The sequence below is a fragment of the Nyctereutes procyonoides genome, unplaced genomic scaffold (genome assembly GCF_905146905.1).
Source record: "Nyctereutes procyonoides isolate TBG_1078 unplaced genomic scaffold, NYPRO_anot_genome, whole genome shotgun sequence".
Lineage (NCBI taxonomy): Eukaryota > Metazoa > Chordata > Mammalia > Carnivora > Canidae > Nyctereutes > Nyctereutes procyonoides.
In genome coordinates this window covers 29,503,093-29,517,072 of record NW_026575160.1, presented here as the reverse complement: position 1 = coordinate 29,517,072, position 13,980 = coordinate 29,503,093, and the positions used below count along the sequence as shown (strand labels likewise).

The following is a 13,980-nucleotide window of genomic DNA, read 5'->3' as shown; positions in this document are numbered from 1 at the left end:
ATGAATTGCTGGCTTCTGGGGCATAATGTGTATTAATTAATATTAATTTTGTTAAGATGCCATATTTTTAGTGTTTTTATTTTAAAAGATTAGAGTTTGCTGGACATAAAATTTATTGTGGCTGGATCAGTGTATCGAAATCAGGCCTGGCCAAGAATTTTTATTTGTTAAATAATAAATGGATTCAATTCATCATGGTCAGCTTCAAATTCTATAAGCACCAAGGAACGTAGAAGGAACACACATTTCTTTATGAGGTAGTTCTCACAAATAATAGTCAAATATAATTCTCCCTTCTTGTCCAATTCTAATGTATATTTCTATTGTGATAATCCGTTTCTGGCTAAAACAAGAGAAGTTTACATTTCCAGACATGTAGAGATAAGATTTTTATCTTCTATCATTGTTTGAACCTACCTTGGGTTATGGAACTCTTATGCCTCACATCTACGAGGTTTTTAAGTAAATGTTTGATTACAAATGAATGAATAAAGCCAAAAGATGTTCTACATGTCATCAGAATGCTGGTGAAGGGGAAGGAAACTTAGCTATTTTTTTTAATAACCCAGGCTCAGTGTGAATTAGATAAACTAATAATTTCTCAGATTTCTAAAGTGTCAAATGCCAACACCAGAAAGGGTATTCTTATTTGGTTAATGAAAAATTGTTCTGTTTGGCTGCAGAGAAGTGGTGTTCTTTAAATTAATAGCAGTGGTATTCTAACTTTATTTGTGGCCATGTGTGGGGATTGGTTTTAAAGCTCTCTACTTCATACGGTGACTCCCAGGAGTACAATCTCTCAGGAATATGATAAAAATCTAATAATACACTTTAGAGGTGATGCAATGTGGCTGATTGAGAAGGTCAAGAAAAATCTCATTGGAGATGACCTTATTGTTTGGTGATTTGGCTTGACATTTCTAGCCCCAAATTGGTTTTTGTAATTAAAGAACACTGTGGCTTTAGTCTTCAAGAAATATTGGATGGAGAATCTAAAAGAAAGTGCTGTAATTCAATCTATCACCTGTCCAATCAAGACCTTGCTTGAGAGGGGGCACTTGCAACTTTCATTTTTAGTTGAGTGCACACAAGTCCAACTAGATTATAGTATTTTATATTAGAGAAAAACATCAACAAAAATATGAAATCCTTGTAAATAACGCCAACATTCCTAAAGCCTAATCTAAAACTATCATTTTAATGTGATCTATATAAATTGTTAGACCATAAAATAGGTCAATCACTTTTGAGGAGGTATTCAGTTAAATTTTGATTGACCTTGCAAATAAAAGAAGGGAAGATGGAGAAATACCAAGTAACATACACTTTGGGACATCAGTCTTCTAATGCTCTTTCTCATTACTTGATAACATGCTAACAAAGGGAGAAGAACAGTAGCAATAGCTACTGTTACAGCGGGATGTAAGAACATACGTGTACCTGCCACTTGGAAAGACAAGGATTCTGCTGGAGGATTAGAGTAAAAAGGTAATATTCTTTGGTGCATTAAAAAAGGGATTCTTTGGACTGAATGTTTGTTGTTTGTGCCCCTCCTCACATCACATGTTGTCATCCCAATCCTCAGCAGGATGGTTTTTGGAGATGGGGCCTTGGGAAGGTAATTAGGTAATGAGAGTAGAGTTCTTATGAAGGTGTTAGTGCTGTTATAAAAAGAGAAATAAGGGGCGCCTGGGTGACCCAGTCGGTTAAGCATCTGACTTTGGCTCAGGTCATGATCTCAGGGTTCTGGGATCGAGCCCTGTGTTGGGCTCCCCACTCAGCAGGGATCCCCTTCTGCTCCCTCTCTCTCCTTCTCCACTCCCTTCTGTCTATCCCCCTCTGTCCCTTCCCCTCCCCCTGCATGTGTGCACATGCTCTCTCTCAAATAGATAAAGAAATCTCAAAAAAAAAAAAAAAAAAAAAAGAGACACACACACACACACACACATACACACACACGAGAGCTTGCTTCCTCTTTCTCTCTATGCCACGTGAGGATAAAATGAGAAGGGGGTCTTCTGCAAATTAGAAACAGTGCCCTCACCAGACGCTTGGATTTGCTAGTACCTTAATCTTAAACTTATCAGACTTTAGAAGTAGGAGAAATAAATGTTTGTTATTTAAGCCACCCAGTCTATGGTATTTTGGTTATAACATCCTGAACTAAGATAGGGAATGATGTAGTTTCTACCTGTGTTGACTATCTTTAAAAACACTGCCTCAAGTTGATAATCATTATTTGTGTCTAACATTTTGTGTGTGTGCATGTATGTGCATTTTATAATGTTATAACGTTAGCCTGAGACAAGAGAATTTTAGTTGTTGTATAAAGTAGACTATTTGACCTGTGCTGCAAGGAAGGTAACTAGCAAAATTAAAAGCAAAACTCAGAGACACTTGGGTGGCTCAGCGGTTAAGTGTCTGCTTTCAGCCCAGGGCGTGATCCTGGAGCCCCAGGATCAGGTCTCACATTAGGGGATCCCTGGGTGGCTCAGTGGTTTAGCGCCTGCCTTTGGCCCAGGGCGTGGTCCTGGAGTCCCGGGATCGAGTCCCACATCAGGCTCCCTGCATGGGGCCTGCTTCTCCCTCTGCCTGTGCCTCTGCCCACACCCCCCCTCTCTGTTTCTCATGAATAAATAAATAAAATCTTAAAAAAAAAAAAGTCTCACATTAGGCTCCCCGCATGGAGCCTCCCTCTGCCTGTGTGTCTGCCTTTCTCTCTTTTTCTCACTCTCCGTGTCTCATGAATAAATAAATAAAATATTTAAAATAAAATAAAAGCAAAACCCAAATGTCCTATGTATCCTGAAAGCCAGGGGTAAAGGCAGAGATGAAGCGTTTTAAGTACAACCATCTCTCAAAGACTTACCACTGTAAAGTTCCTTCTTGTTTCATGGACATCTATTACCATCCTCAGGACACTCACTGAATTCAGGTTTTTTCCAACAGCTGTTATTGTGCTCCCACCACTGGCAAAATAAAACAGAAAAATAGCAATATTGAGAGGTCCTTTCTCTACCACGTATTTTAAGAAAGAAGTTAAATTACATCACATGTCATGACTACAGTTTATAGTCACAGCCAAAGTCAAATGGAAGTTCAATGGTCACTCTTCTTTGGAAACAACTTATTGAAATTGAAAATATTTTTAAAAATTCCTATTTCATAAGTTGAAGAAATGTATTTTTCTTTTTATTCACAAAGTATGCAAAAGAATTTTTTTTTTTTACTTTTAAAAATAAATCCAAGAAAAATGAACTTAGACAGGATTAATGGAAACAGGCAGACTGAACTGGGCCCAATGAGATACTGACTCAAAAGGAGTCTCATGTAAGGAAAAGCTGTGTCTAAAGCAGGCAGAGAAAAAATACACTGAAGAATAGAGGGAAAAAGGTAATTTCACTTTTGGGCACTCAAGTTAGTACAGAATTGATGTTTACACAATGTACGTGCATAAATACTATGGTGCCACATTTAACTGTTGCACTGAAATCCATTTAAACTGTAATAGAGTAGGATAAAATGTTTTTGGCATGAACCTAGCAATGATAAAGTCAAATTGTACTCAGAACCTGAATGTAGTTTTCACTCCTGAATTAGAAAGGCAGCCTTTAAAAGAAATGGAACAGCATCAAAGCTAGAGATAAAACTGCAATTCCTCTTGACTATTTGACAGACAAATCATTCTTATGTCCATTATTTTTTTTTTAGATTTTATTTATTTATTCATGAGAGACACACAGAGAGAGAGAGAGACAGAGGCAGAGGGAGAAGCAGGCTCCGTGCAGGAAGCCTGATGTGGGACTCGATCCGGGGACCCCAGGATCAGGCCCTGGTGAAGGCGGTGCTAAACCGCTGAGCCACCCAAGCTGCCCTGTTCATTATTTTTTGTATACCCATCAGAAGATTATACTTACCTAATAAAAGATTTCGTTGGATGAATTGCATAGACAATGGGGTCTTCCTGGTAACTGAAGCTGTTCATCTCTCGGTTGGCTAGGTCAATTTTCAATTTAATAGGAAACTCAGTTGCAGTGGCTTGAGCTGGGGTATAACATTCGAGAATACTATCTGACACACTGAAAAAAAAATTAAGAAAACTGACCTTAGCTATTAGATACATATTTTAGAATTACATGCATAAATCAAAAGTATATCACTCATTGGCTCCTAAATGAGAATTTCCAGATGTGTCTAGAAAAAAGCTTTCTAATGTGGCCTATTTACATTTGACTGGATCCCAAACCTAGCCTTGTTGTAGAGAAGCCGTCAAAGACCTCAAAACATTTGGGATTTTAAGTAATTTTTAAAGTATCTTTTTGGTACTTGATTAAACTGAGCTCTTTCACCTCTAAGGATCAAACATAACTTCCCTCTAAACCCAATCTCCCCCATCTTTCTCACCTCCCCAAAGTGATTTAAGGAATTGCAAATCTTGATGGGAATGTTTAATTTATTGTCAATCACCAGAAGCTCACAGCTCACAGTGTAGCCGGGATCCTAACATGTAACACTAGAGAAGGTAGATGGAAAGATGAAACTTAAAAAATGGAATTAATAAGCATAAGGGAAGGGTAGAAAAATCAGCAAAAGGGTAGATGGATATGGGAAGAAGGAAGTTTTGTCAGTAGAGGAGTAAATACTATACAACTTGATTTTCCTCCACAAAAAAAAAGAACAATCTTTTCTTGATTTGTTACGTATAGAAACTAATTCTACTTGACTGATGCAACAAAAAATAAATATACAACACCTTTTTAAAGTACATGTTTTTCCACCAATTGAAATGTGTCTAGAATTCCCACTGTTGAGGTATTTTCCAGTTAAAGTGAGCAAGGTGCCACCATTCTTGGGACCATAACTTGGAGAAATACTTGTGATAATAGGATCCTGAATAGGAAATAAGCACAAAACAAAACAAAGTAACTTGTTAATTTTATGACTCTAAATGGATTAAGTAACAAATATCCTAGTTCTTGAGAACATAGTGCTTAGACTTACCACATACGAAAATGTACTATATTGTGCTGTCCCTCGACCATTTGAAATAATTATGGAAATATTGAAATGCTCGTTCACTGCAGGGCCAACTGTGCATTTCAGCCTGAAAAAAACCCCAAAGTTTAATATATTGCAAATCCAAAGGAATTTTCTGGTTTGGCTGTTTCACGTGAAGGAACGTTAACTGTAAATTGTGAGCTGGCTACTCTGAATAGCAAACAGGGTTTTGTGGTATTAGGGCTAAAAATCGTATATTTCCACTTCTGTACTATTATACTTCACACAGACAACATGGAACTGTTAAACTTCATCAGTGTGGACCTCACCAATTGAAAAATTTATAATAATCTAGGTCTAAGCCTCTAAAACTGTAGGCATAATGCTTGGTGTACTTAAGATAAAGAAATAATTCAGCACCATGTGAAATACTGGGCTAATTATAAATAAACCAAATCTCATCATTAAAATATGTCAACAGGTACATTTCTGTAGTTACACATGTCACATGTTTATTTACATTACTTTAAAAATCATGAAATTGTGACAGACTTTCCATTATTTTTGAATATTAATTCAAAATCTTACAGTCCTGAAAAAGTATAAATATGATATTTATTTATTTATTTATTTATTTATTTATTTATTTATTTATTTAGATTTTATTTATTTATTCATGAGAGACACACAGAGAGAGAGGCAGAGACACAAGCAGGCTTCATGCAGGGTGCCCGATGCGGGATTTGATCCTGGACCTCCAGGGTCACACCCTGGGGTGAAGGCAGACGCTCAACCACTGAGCCACCCAGGCATCCCTGATTTGTTTTTTATTAAGCAACTTTTTAAAGAAGAGAATGAATAGAGAATGAATCATGTTTTACTTTTACAGGCTCTAACACATAAAGCAGGGAGTAAGAACTAACAAGGGAGATTTCCAGAAAGAACTTGTTTTTCCATTAGCCAAACAAGTACGACATTAATAGATGTTATGGTCTCTATACCTCTGCGTGATCCCAGAAAGAATTCTACAAGGTATAAAATAACCACATGATAGGAATAGGTTCAGCCATAAAACTTGAAATGTTTGGTTGTTATTACTACACGATAACTAAAAGTTTCTGGATTCTTCGTTCATTATGGGATTTACATTGATAGAAGGTGAACGTAGAAAATGGCAGAACAAGCATGTGTCTTGGATCAGGAGAGTTGAGTCTGAAGGCCTCTCGAGCTCTCACCCTCTGGATTGCCTCTGCTAAACCAGGCTCCACTTCTCTGAACTTCAGACACGACCTTTGTAAAATCAGTATGGTGTTGCTATCTCCTGGGATGAGTGGCTATAGGAGATAAACCGCTGAGCCACCAGGGCTGCCCTGTTCACTGATTTTTATAGAAAAAAAAAACATTGGAGACTATATTTGAAGATTTTGAAGTTGGAGCAACTCTAACAAATGCTGTTCTTTCAAATCTACCCAAACAATTTCTGAAGAAATGTTACAAAAATGGTTGAAAAACTCCCCGATGCTGGATTCTTCTTTTCTTTATTTCAGCAATGTCATCTTTCTCCTTTTTAAATCCTGGTGTGTAAGTAAGTAGGTTTAAAAACAAAACAGTTGGGCCGCCTGAGTGGCTCAGCAGTTTAGCGCCTGCCTTCGGCCCAGGGCGTGATCCTGGGGTCCCAGGATCGAGTCCCGCATCGAGCTCCCTGCATGGGGCCTGCTTCTCCCTCTGCCTGTGTCTCTGCCTCTCTCTCTCTCTGTGTGTCTCTCATGAATAAATAAATAAAATCTTTAAAAAATAAAATAAAAAAATAAAAACAAAACAGTTTCTGGGCGCTTGGGTGGCTCAGTCAGTTAAGTGTCTGCCTTTGGCTCAGGTCATGATCCCAGGGTTCTGGGATCGAGTCCTGCAAAAGGCTCCCCACTCAGCAGGGAGCCTGCTTCTCCCTCTCCCAATCCTACTCCTCCTGCTTGTGCTCTTTCTCTCCCTGTCAAATAAATAAATAAGATCTGAAAAAAAAAAAAAAAACCCCACACAAACAAAATGCAAAACAGTTCCACAAAGGATGTTTAGAGGACCAAGACTTACTAATTCAAGACATGGAGATTTGGGACAGTCTTTACAAGCATTCATTCTAAAACAGAACCTGTTTTCCAACCACATCCCAGCCAAACATTTTAAGATCCTTACATATTTGTTGTGCTCTCACTTAAGGTCAAGGTGCAGCTCTCATTTCCAAGGAAAACTTTGGTTTTCTTTAAATCAAATTTATTATTCCTCCTGAATCCGAAGTCCCAGCCACATACAGTCAGCACTGTCCCTCCTTCCAGGGGTGTACTAGTTGGGAAAACCTACAAGGACAATCAAAAAGTTTAAAAAGAAGTCAAGACATTATCTTTCGTTTGTGTGCGAAACAAACAAAACATGCATCCACAGTCTGACATTTTTCTTTCACTGTCTTAAAAAATGGAATTTTCACTGCAGGAAAAAAAAGGTCACAAATTTCACAGAATCTGGAACAAATATTAAAACTAAGATGCTAGGGACACCTGGGTAGCTCAGCGGTTGAGTGTCTGCCTTCGGCTCAGGGCGTGATCCTGGCATCTGGGATCGAGTCCCACGTCGGGCTCCTTGCATGGAGCCTGCTCCTCCCTCTGCCTGTGTCTCTGTCTCTCTCTCTCATTGTCTCTCATGAATAAATAAATAAAATCTTAAAAAAAAAAAACTAAGATGCTAAAAAAAAAATTGAAATCTCGGGGCGCCTGGAGGCTCAGTCGGTTAAGTGTCTGCCTTTGGCTCAAGTCATGATCTCAGGGTCCTGGAATCGAGCCCCACACAGGGCTCCTTGCTCAGTGGGAAGCCTGCTTCTCCCTCTCCCTCTGCCTCTCCTTCCACTCGTGCTCTCCCTCTCTCTCTCTCCGTGTGTGTCAAATAAATAAATAAAATCTTAGAAAAAAAAAAGAAAAAAAGACTAAATGCTGCTGAAATAAGTTGTTTTCAGGAGATCCAGAGATGGCATAGAGAGCAGATTCAGCCCGGGTGGAAATGGAGGGCCTTCTTGGGCCAGTCTGAAGTGAATTCATCTGGTAATCTAGGGTGGAGCAGACACAGTTTGGGCCCAGACTTTTACATTCTTGTAACTTTCATTATAACTCTTCCATGGGCCTCCAGATCAAACTCTGACCAAAACCTTTCCTGGGCCCTAGGAGTCAAGCACCCATATGAGTCTCACTTTGTGCACCAGCTGGGTGCTTGCTACTGCCTTGTGCTGAGGTATTGCCCACCCAGAGAAAAACAAAGTCACACAGTAAAAATATCTCTGGTATCCAGTGTCTTCACAGCTGCATTCAGCAGCCATCATGATGCTCAACACAGAGACAGTATTCAATATGTATCTACCATTCATTCATTCATTCATTATTCATTATAAATCACCTTCCATGTGCTAAGCATTAACAAATGAATGAATGAATCTATTTTTTATACTTGTTAATTCATATTTATTACTGATTTGGTATTTTCCTTTTTTTCTTTAAATCTGCTCACCATTTGATATATATCAGCTGGCTGGTTGACGCACTCAGCTTTTAAAAAATGATGTAATTTTAAATAAATACATGCAATGTATTATTTCTATTAGAAGTAGATATTAAAAAAAATACAGAGAGCCCCCAATGTAGCAATGTTTCTAATTATGTCTCTTGGCATTATTTTACATCTCATTGCTAGGACTGATTTTTCTTTTCTCCCCCACGTTCAATGTTAAATAAACAGGTTCATTTTCCGCTTGCAGGTTTACTTTGGGTGTGTTGAAAGTAAGATCTGAGCTCATTAATAAAATTTTGGCCAGTGTGACACAAGATAGCAAAAGGTGCTTATGAAAGTCTATAAGACGACTGTTTTTAGGCTAAACCTATTAAAACAAAACAAATTTCCAAGTTAAAAATAAGCTTCTCCTCAGCAGCTTTGTCACAATTGAGAAAGGAAATGCTCTTTTTTTTTTTGGGGGGGGGGGTGCATATTGTAAATTGTGCTGGAAAGTACAATGGTGGGAAAACAGCAGCACCATAGAGGCAACTCAAAAATCAGTAAAGGTGTCTGCTAAAGGCCAAGTAGCAAAAGCCTAAAAGTGATTCCTTCACAGTTTAGAAGGGCTTTTAGCAAAATTCAAATTTGGAAACATTCCCATCCATCCCAAGTAAAGAATTCCAAACCAAAGTCTTAACTTACTCTTGCTACCAGATTCCCTTAAAGTCTTGTCTTTACCCATAAAATCCATCACACACCTGCGCCCTTCACAAACATCTACTTGTCCAAGTCTAGGCAAATGAGAAATGTCAGAAATCCAGTAGGAGAGGGCGAGGCATCTAAGCCTCCTGGACTGTCTTCAGCCTGAGGCGGCCACATAGCTGCCTTTCCCTTGCTTAAGGAGGAGGTTCCCCCATAGAAAACAGCTGCCTAAGGCTGATGTTGGCCTGACCCTGCCGCTTAGATCCCCCCCTCCTTTCTATGTAAAAATTGAAGTGTGTCACTCTACATACATCATTACTTCCTGTATACTATATATATTCCTATATAATATATATATCCCTATATAATGGATTGGGTGATGATTTGAGAAAAGATGTTGAGAGTTGTTCAGCTGCTATGCTGGCGACAGAAATGGAGGTTCTAAAACCTTTGCTGGTCAGTTGGTCAGGATTCCAAAGGCCAGCTGAGCTTAGCTATCCTCCCTGGGCTGCGATATTAGAGCAGGGCATCGGGAACATTTCCCTCTTAGCTTATGGGGTAATGTTCACTCTTCCAGGGGAAAAGGAAGGAAGCGGTCTTGGACAACACACCCCGGGATAGAACCAACAATGAGCTGGCACTCTGAGCTATCCTGAAGGGCAGGGAAACTCTGTGGGAAGGAAATGAGCGTCCAGCATAAAGCCACAGATGCTAGGTCTCCCACCTGTCTGGACAGGGTAGTAACAGCCACAAAAGCAGCTCTCACCCTTTCAGAGGGGAGAATGGTATAAACGATCACATTTTCAAAATCCACCTAGATAGGGCAGCCCCGGTGGCTCAGCGGTTTAGCACCACCTGAAGCCCAGGGCCTGATCCTGGAGACCTGGGATCAAGTCCCACATCAGGCTCCCTGCATGGAGCCTGCTTCGCCCTCTGCCTGTGTCTCTGCTTCTCTCTCTCCTCTCTGTGTATTCTCATGAATAAATAAATAAAATCTTAAAAAAAAAATCCACCTAGATAATACATGAGAATGCTAAAACAACAATACCCGCGCCCCCCCCCCCATGGAAAATTAGAATTCGCCTCTTCAGTAGTTAAAAAATCACAAATATATTGGTGGTCGTGTTATTGGTGGTAGCCTGAATGACCCCGCCCCCACTCCCGCTGCCCCATGAGATATCATTGTTGCTTCTTATCTGCGTCTTCCAATCAATTAATAAGCCATTTTATTGTCTCACTGGGCCTGAATTCAGTCCGACAAGATATGACAATTTTATCTTAATACATTCAGAACTCATTGGAAAGTGCTCTTCCTTTTCTGAAGCATTTCTCGTTGCTCTTTAAGTATGAGATCAGATAACATGTTTGAAACAAAATAGTGGGCTTGCAATCCTGAAATCTCTCTCATGTGGAATTGCAAAGAATTTCAGCCACTGAACATCATGTACCTTGAAAAGCAGGTTAACTCACATTTACTGGAAAGTAAAACCATACACTAGTTGGGTTTTGTGCCTACAGTGTTTAAGACAGATAAGAAAGAGATGAATAATCTGTCTTATTTTTTGCAGTAAGAATGTTAAATGTCACGGTCTAGTGCAGCATGAAATCGTCCTAACAACTATGAACCGAAAGGGATTTATGGACTCAGCTGCACTACTTTCCTCCAAACCGTACAGCCCAAGCCTCACTGACTTGTGCAAGATGCAATGCAACCTTTTAAAATCACCAACTACAGAAAGTTGGGAGTTAGGAAAGGTGATGGCAGAGGGAGATTTAAAGACTGTGAGAGAGTGTCTGGTTCCAGAAAATCCTAAAATATTTAATTGTCTTAAAAAAAAACCATTTTAGTATGGTTTTCATGACTAATAGAAGGAAGTACATCGGTCAAATTAAACGTTGCTTTCGTACAGGCTCTCAACTGCTCTGTATTTAAAACACCAGTTTGGCTATTCTTGAAACTGTTGTGACTCAGTTGCATGTACACACACGCACACAACCTCCCCTCCACCCCCCATATACTCTCTCCATATCTCTTTCACGGAATTGCTGAGTTCAGATTTCTCGTGTCTCAAATTGCCAAGGCCGTATGTTTAAACAAGTATAAAATTGCACGTGGTTTAAAAATATACTAAATTAAAAAAAAAAGGTGCATAATATACCACAGTATGGATTTGAATCTGTTTTCTTACTGTCTTCTAGTTTATTCCCTGGCCCATCAAGCTAAGTCTTTATAACTGTGTTTCACCTAACAGAAAATGATTTGGTTTAAAACCCAGTCACCCTGCACAAATCTTGCCCCAAACCGTAACTAAACGAAAACAGCCATGCGCTTGGGGGAGGCGGGGTGGTGATTCTTGTTCTGACTTGTACGCTTTGTTTACTTGGGCTTGAACCAGGCGACCGAGACCTTTAACTTGAGTCTTTCACAAGAATCATTTACTAAAGTCCAACTGTTCTATATGTGGGCAGGGAAAATACATACTGGGTCCTCATGAGGGAATTATTTTCAAGAACAAATGTATTTGGATCGAGACATTTAAAAAAAATTGCCATGGAGATTTTCATAGCACCAAATATCTGCTTCAACAAATAAGGAAGCAGAGGGTTGAGGAGCGTGGCCACAATGTTATGACTGAGCTCTCTGCTAGAAGCTAAATTCTCTAACAGGAGGAGGCACTTCTGTCTTGTTTGGTACACATGTCCTTAGTGTCTAGAAGAGGGCGGCTATATAGCATGCACTCAGTAAATAGTTTTGGAACAAACTAAAAAACGAAATGGCTCACAGAGTATAGATGCTAGTATAGTTACCGGTTGCATCTGTACTTACTCGTCCAGGAACTTTGAGGGAAGCCACACAGCCACCAACAGGTGTTCACTGTCCACCTGCCTCCCACAGTGGCCTGGGAAGGAGCCTCTATCTAGTCTTACATGTGATGAGACAAGGCCACCATCTATCCATCACACAGGAAGAAACTTTCCGTCCCATCTACCCCAGTGCGGCTGGCATTCCTAGCTTGCAAGGGTCAGCTGAAGATTCTGGATCATGCCACGAGCAGATCTCTCTGTGTGTGGTGGAGGCTCATGTCTGGGCACGGTAGATTATGTAGGTGGTGAGTCAGATAAGTCAGAAGGGAATGGTCCCAGGATGAGGAAATGGGGAGCAATATTGCTCACTGGCCCCCGCTCTTTTATTCGCAAAGCACAAGGGAGAGCTACTTGCTCCAGGAAAGAACTACTTAGTGAATGTAAAGCAAGTAACTTCAGGTACAAGACTCAGGGTGATGTGTCCAAAGGCCACCGTGAAGGAAAACCCTGAAGATCGATGGGGCTTTGGCTGGTGTCTCGCAGCGAAATGAATAAATTGAATGTGAATTTTTTCATGAATGGGATTTATTGTTTACCAAAAGCCATACACGACAGCTGACGGATTCCTACCTCATAGATTGCAGGCAGACAGACCTCCTGAGTCCACGCTCCAGTGGGACATTCCTCCAGGTGCACACATCTATCGTGGCACCAGCCACACTGCACAAAGGGAGGGGCGGAGAGACACTGACTGCAGGACTGAAAATGCTCACAGCCTAAGCCATTCAGTGGGATCCTGGTGATCTGTGAAGGAAAGTGATGCAGAGAGCTTCCAGAGGGGTTGTTTGCTTGCTCAATGAAAACTAAATACACCAAAGATAAATGTAAATATAATTGTATAGAGTCTACCAGAGATGGCACCTATGGGTGAAAGTCGTGCAATAGTAATTAAGTGATTTAAACAAAACCCCCAAATTCCTTCCTTTCCTCTACAGTTGGCGCACATGTGATAAACATGACCATTGCTGTCCAGGGAACACAAGGACTGTCATGCAATGTGAGAGGTTTTATTTAGGAGGGACATTCTGCTCTGTCTGAGACGCTTTTAAAATAACAAAGAGAATATAATTTAAGCTTCTGGAAAACACACTGAACCCCTGGGAAATTCTAAGTAAGTTTACATATCATTCGGCATCAGGATGCACCTCCTTCTCGAAGAGAAGAGGGATTATGGGCTGGTGTCAGATTCCGATTACATTTCAGGACTTAGCTGCCTGCGCTAGAGCTCTGCCCTTGGGACCATAATTCTCATTCCGCGTGCTTGTTTTTCTCACTGAGAAATACAGGACAAAAAAGGACGCATTATGGAGAGGACCTCCCTTTGGTCCAAGCTTCCTGAATAAAAATTTATCTTGGGTTCAGAAGATCTCTGGAATATTCCAGAAACAACCTGAGAGGGGAGAGGTGATTCCAAGACCAAGACAGAAAGCAGTTAGACGGAACTGCAAATACCCACTCAGGAAAACCTGCAGCCCTGGAACCTCCGTGTGGGGACAGGGCTTACCTTCTTCCCAGTGACAACCAGTGTGTAGCCGTTTTGGTTTAGTGGGTGCTCCACAATTGCTTCTGGAGACACGGGGTGGGAGTCCAGGCGGAAGTTCACGTGAGGGGTCGACAATCCCGATCGAGAAACCACGACCTGAGAAACGAGACACGAAAGACCTTGGTCCAACAAGCTCGGTTTAGATACAAGTGGAAAACGGGGACGATAATGCTAATAACAGATTAGGGGAGCTCGGGGGTATTTGAACCAAAGGCCCAATGGTTTATCTCATTGTAAATCAATACGACATCTCCTAATCTCCTGCCTTGAAGACAGCTCATCTGAACCCCACGGCAGACTTTTGCATAAGATTTTTTTTAATGGTTTTTAGGGAAAGAGATCTTTTG

The 13,980-nt window shown here is 40.4% G+C and overlaps 1 protein-coding gene across 1 annotated transcript in view; it reads right to left on the bottom strand.

Moving 5' to 3' along the window:
- The window catches only part of MET (MET proto-oncogene, receptor tyrosine kinase), a 113,425-nt gene that overhangs the window by 35,854 nt on the left and 63,591 nt on the right, over positions 1 to 13,980 (bottom strand). The window contains 7 exon segments of the mRNA XM_055314562.1: positions 2,870 to 2,969; positions 3,918 to 4,079; positions 4,754 to 4,890; positions 5,002 to 5,104; positions 7,186 to 7,346; positions 12,661 to 12,834; positions 13,595 to 13,729. Of these exon segments, the coding sequence (XP_055170537.1) occupies positions 2,870 to 2,969; positions 3,918 to 4,079; positions 4,754 to 4,890; positions 5,002 to 5,104; positions 7,186 to 7,346; positions 12,661 to 12,834; positions 13,595 to 13,729 (972 nt within the window).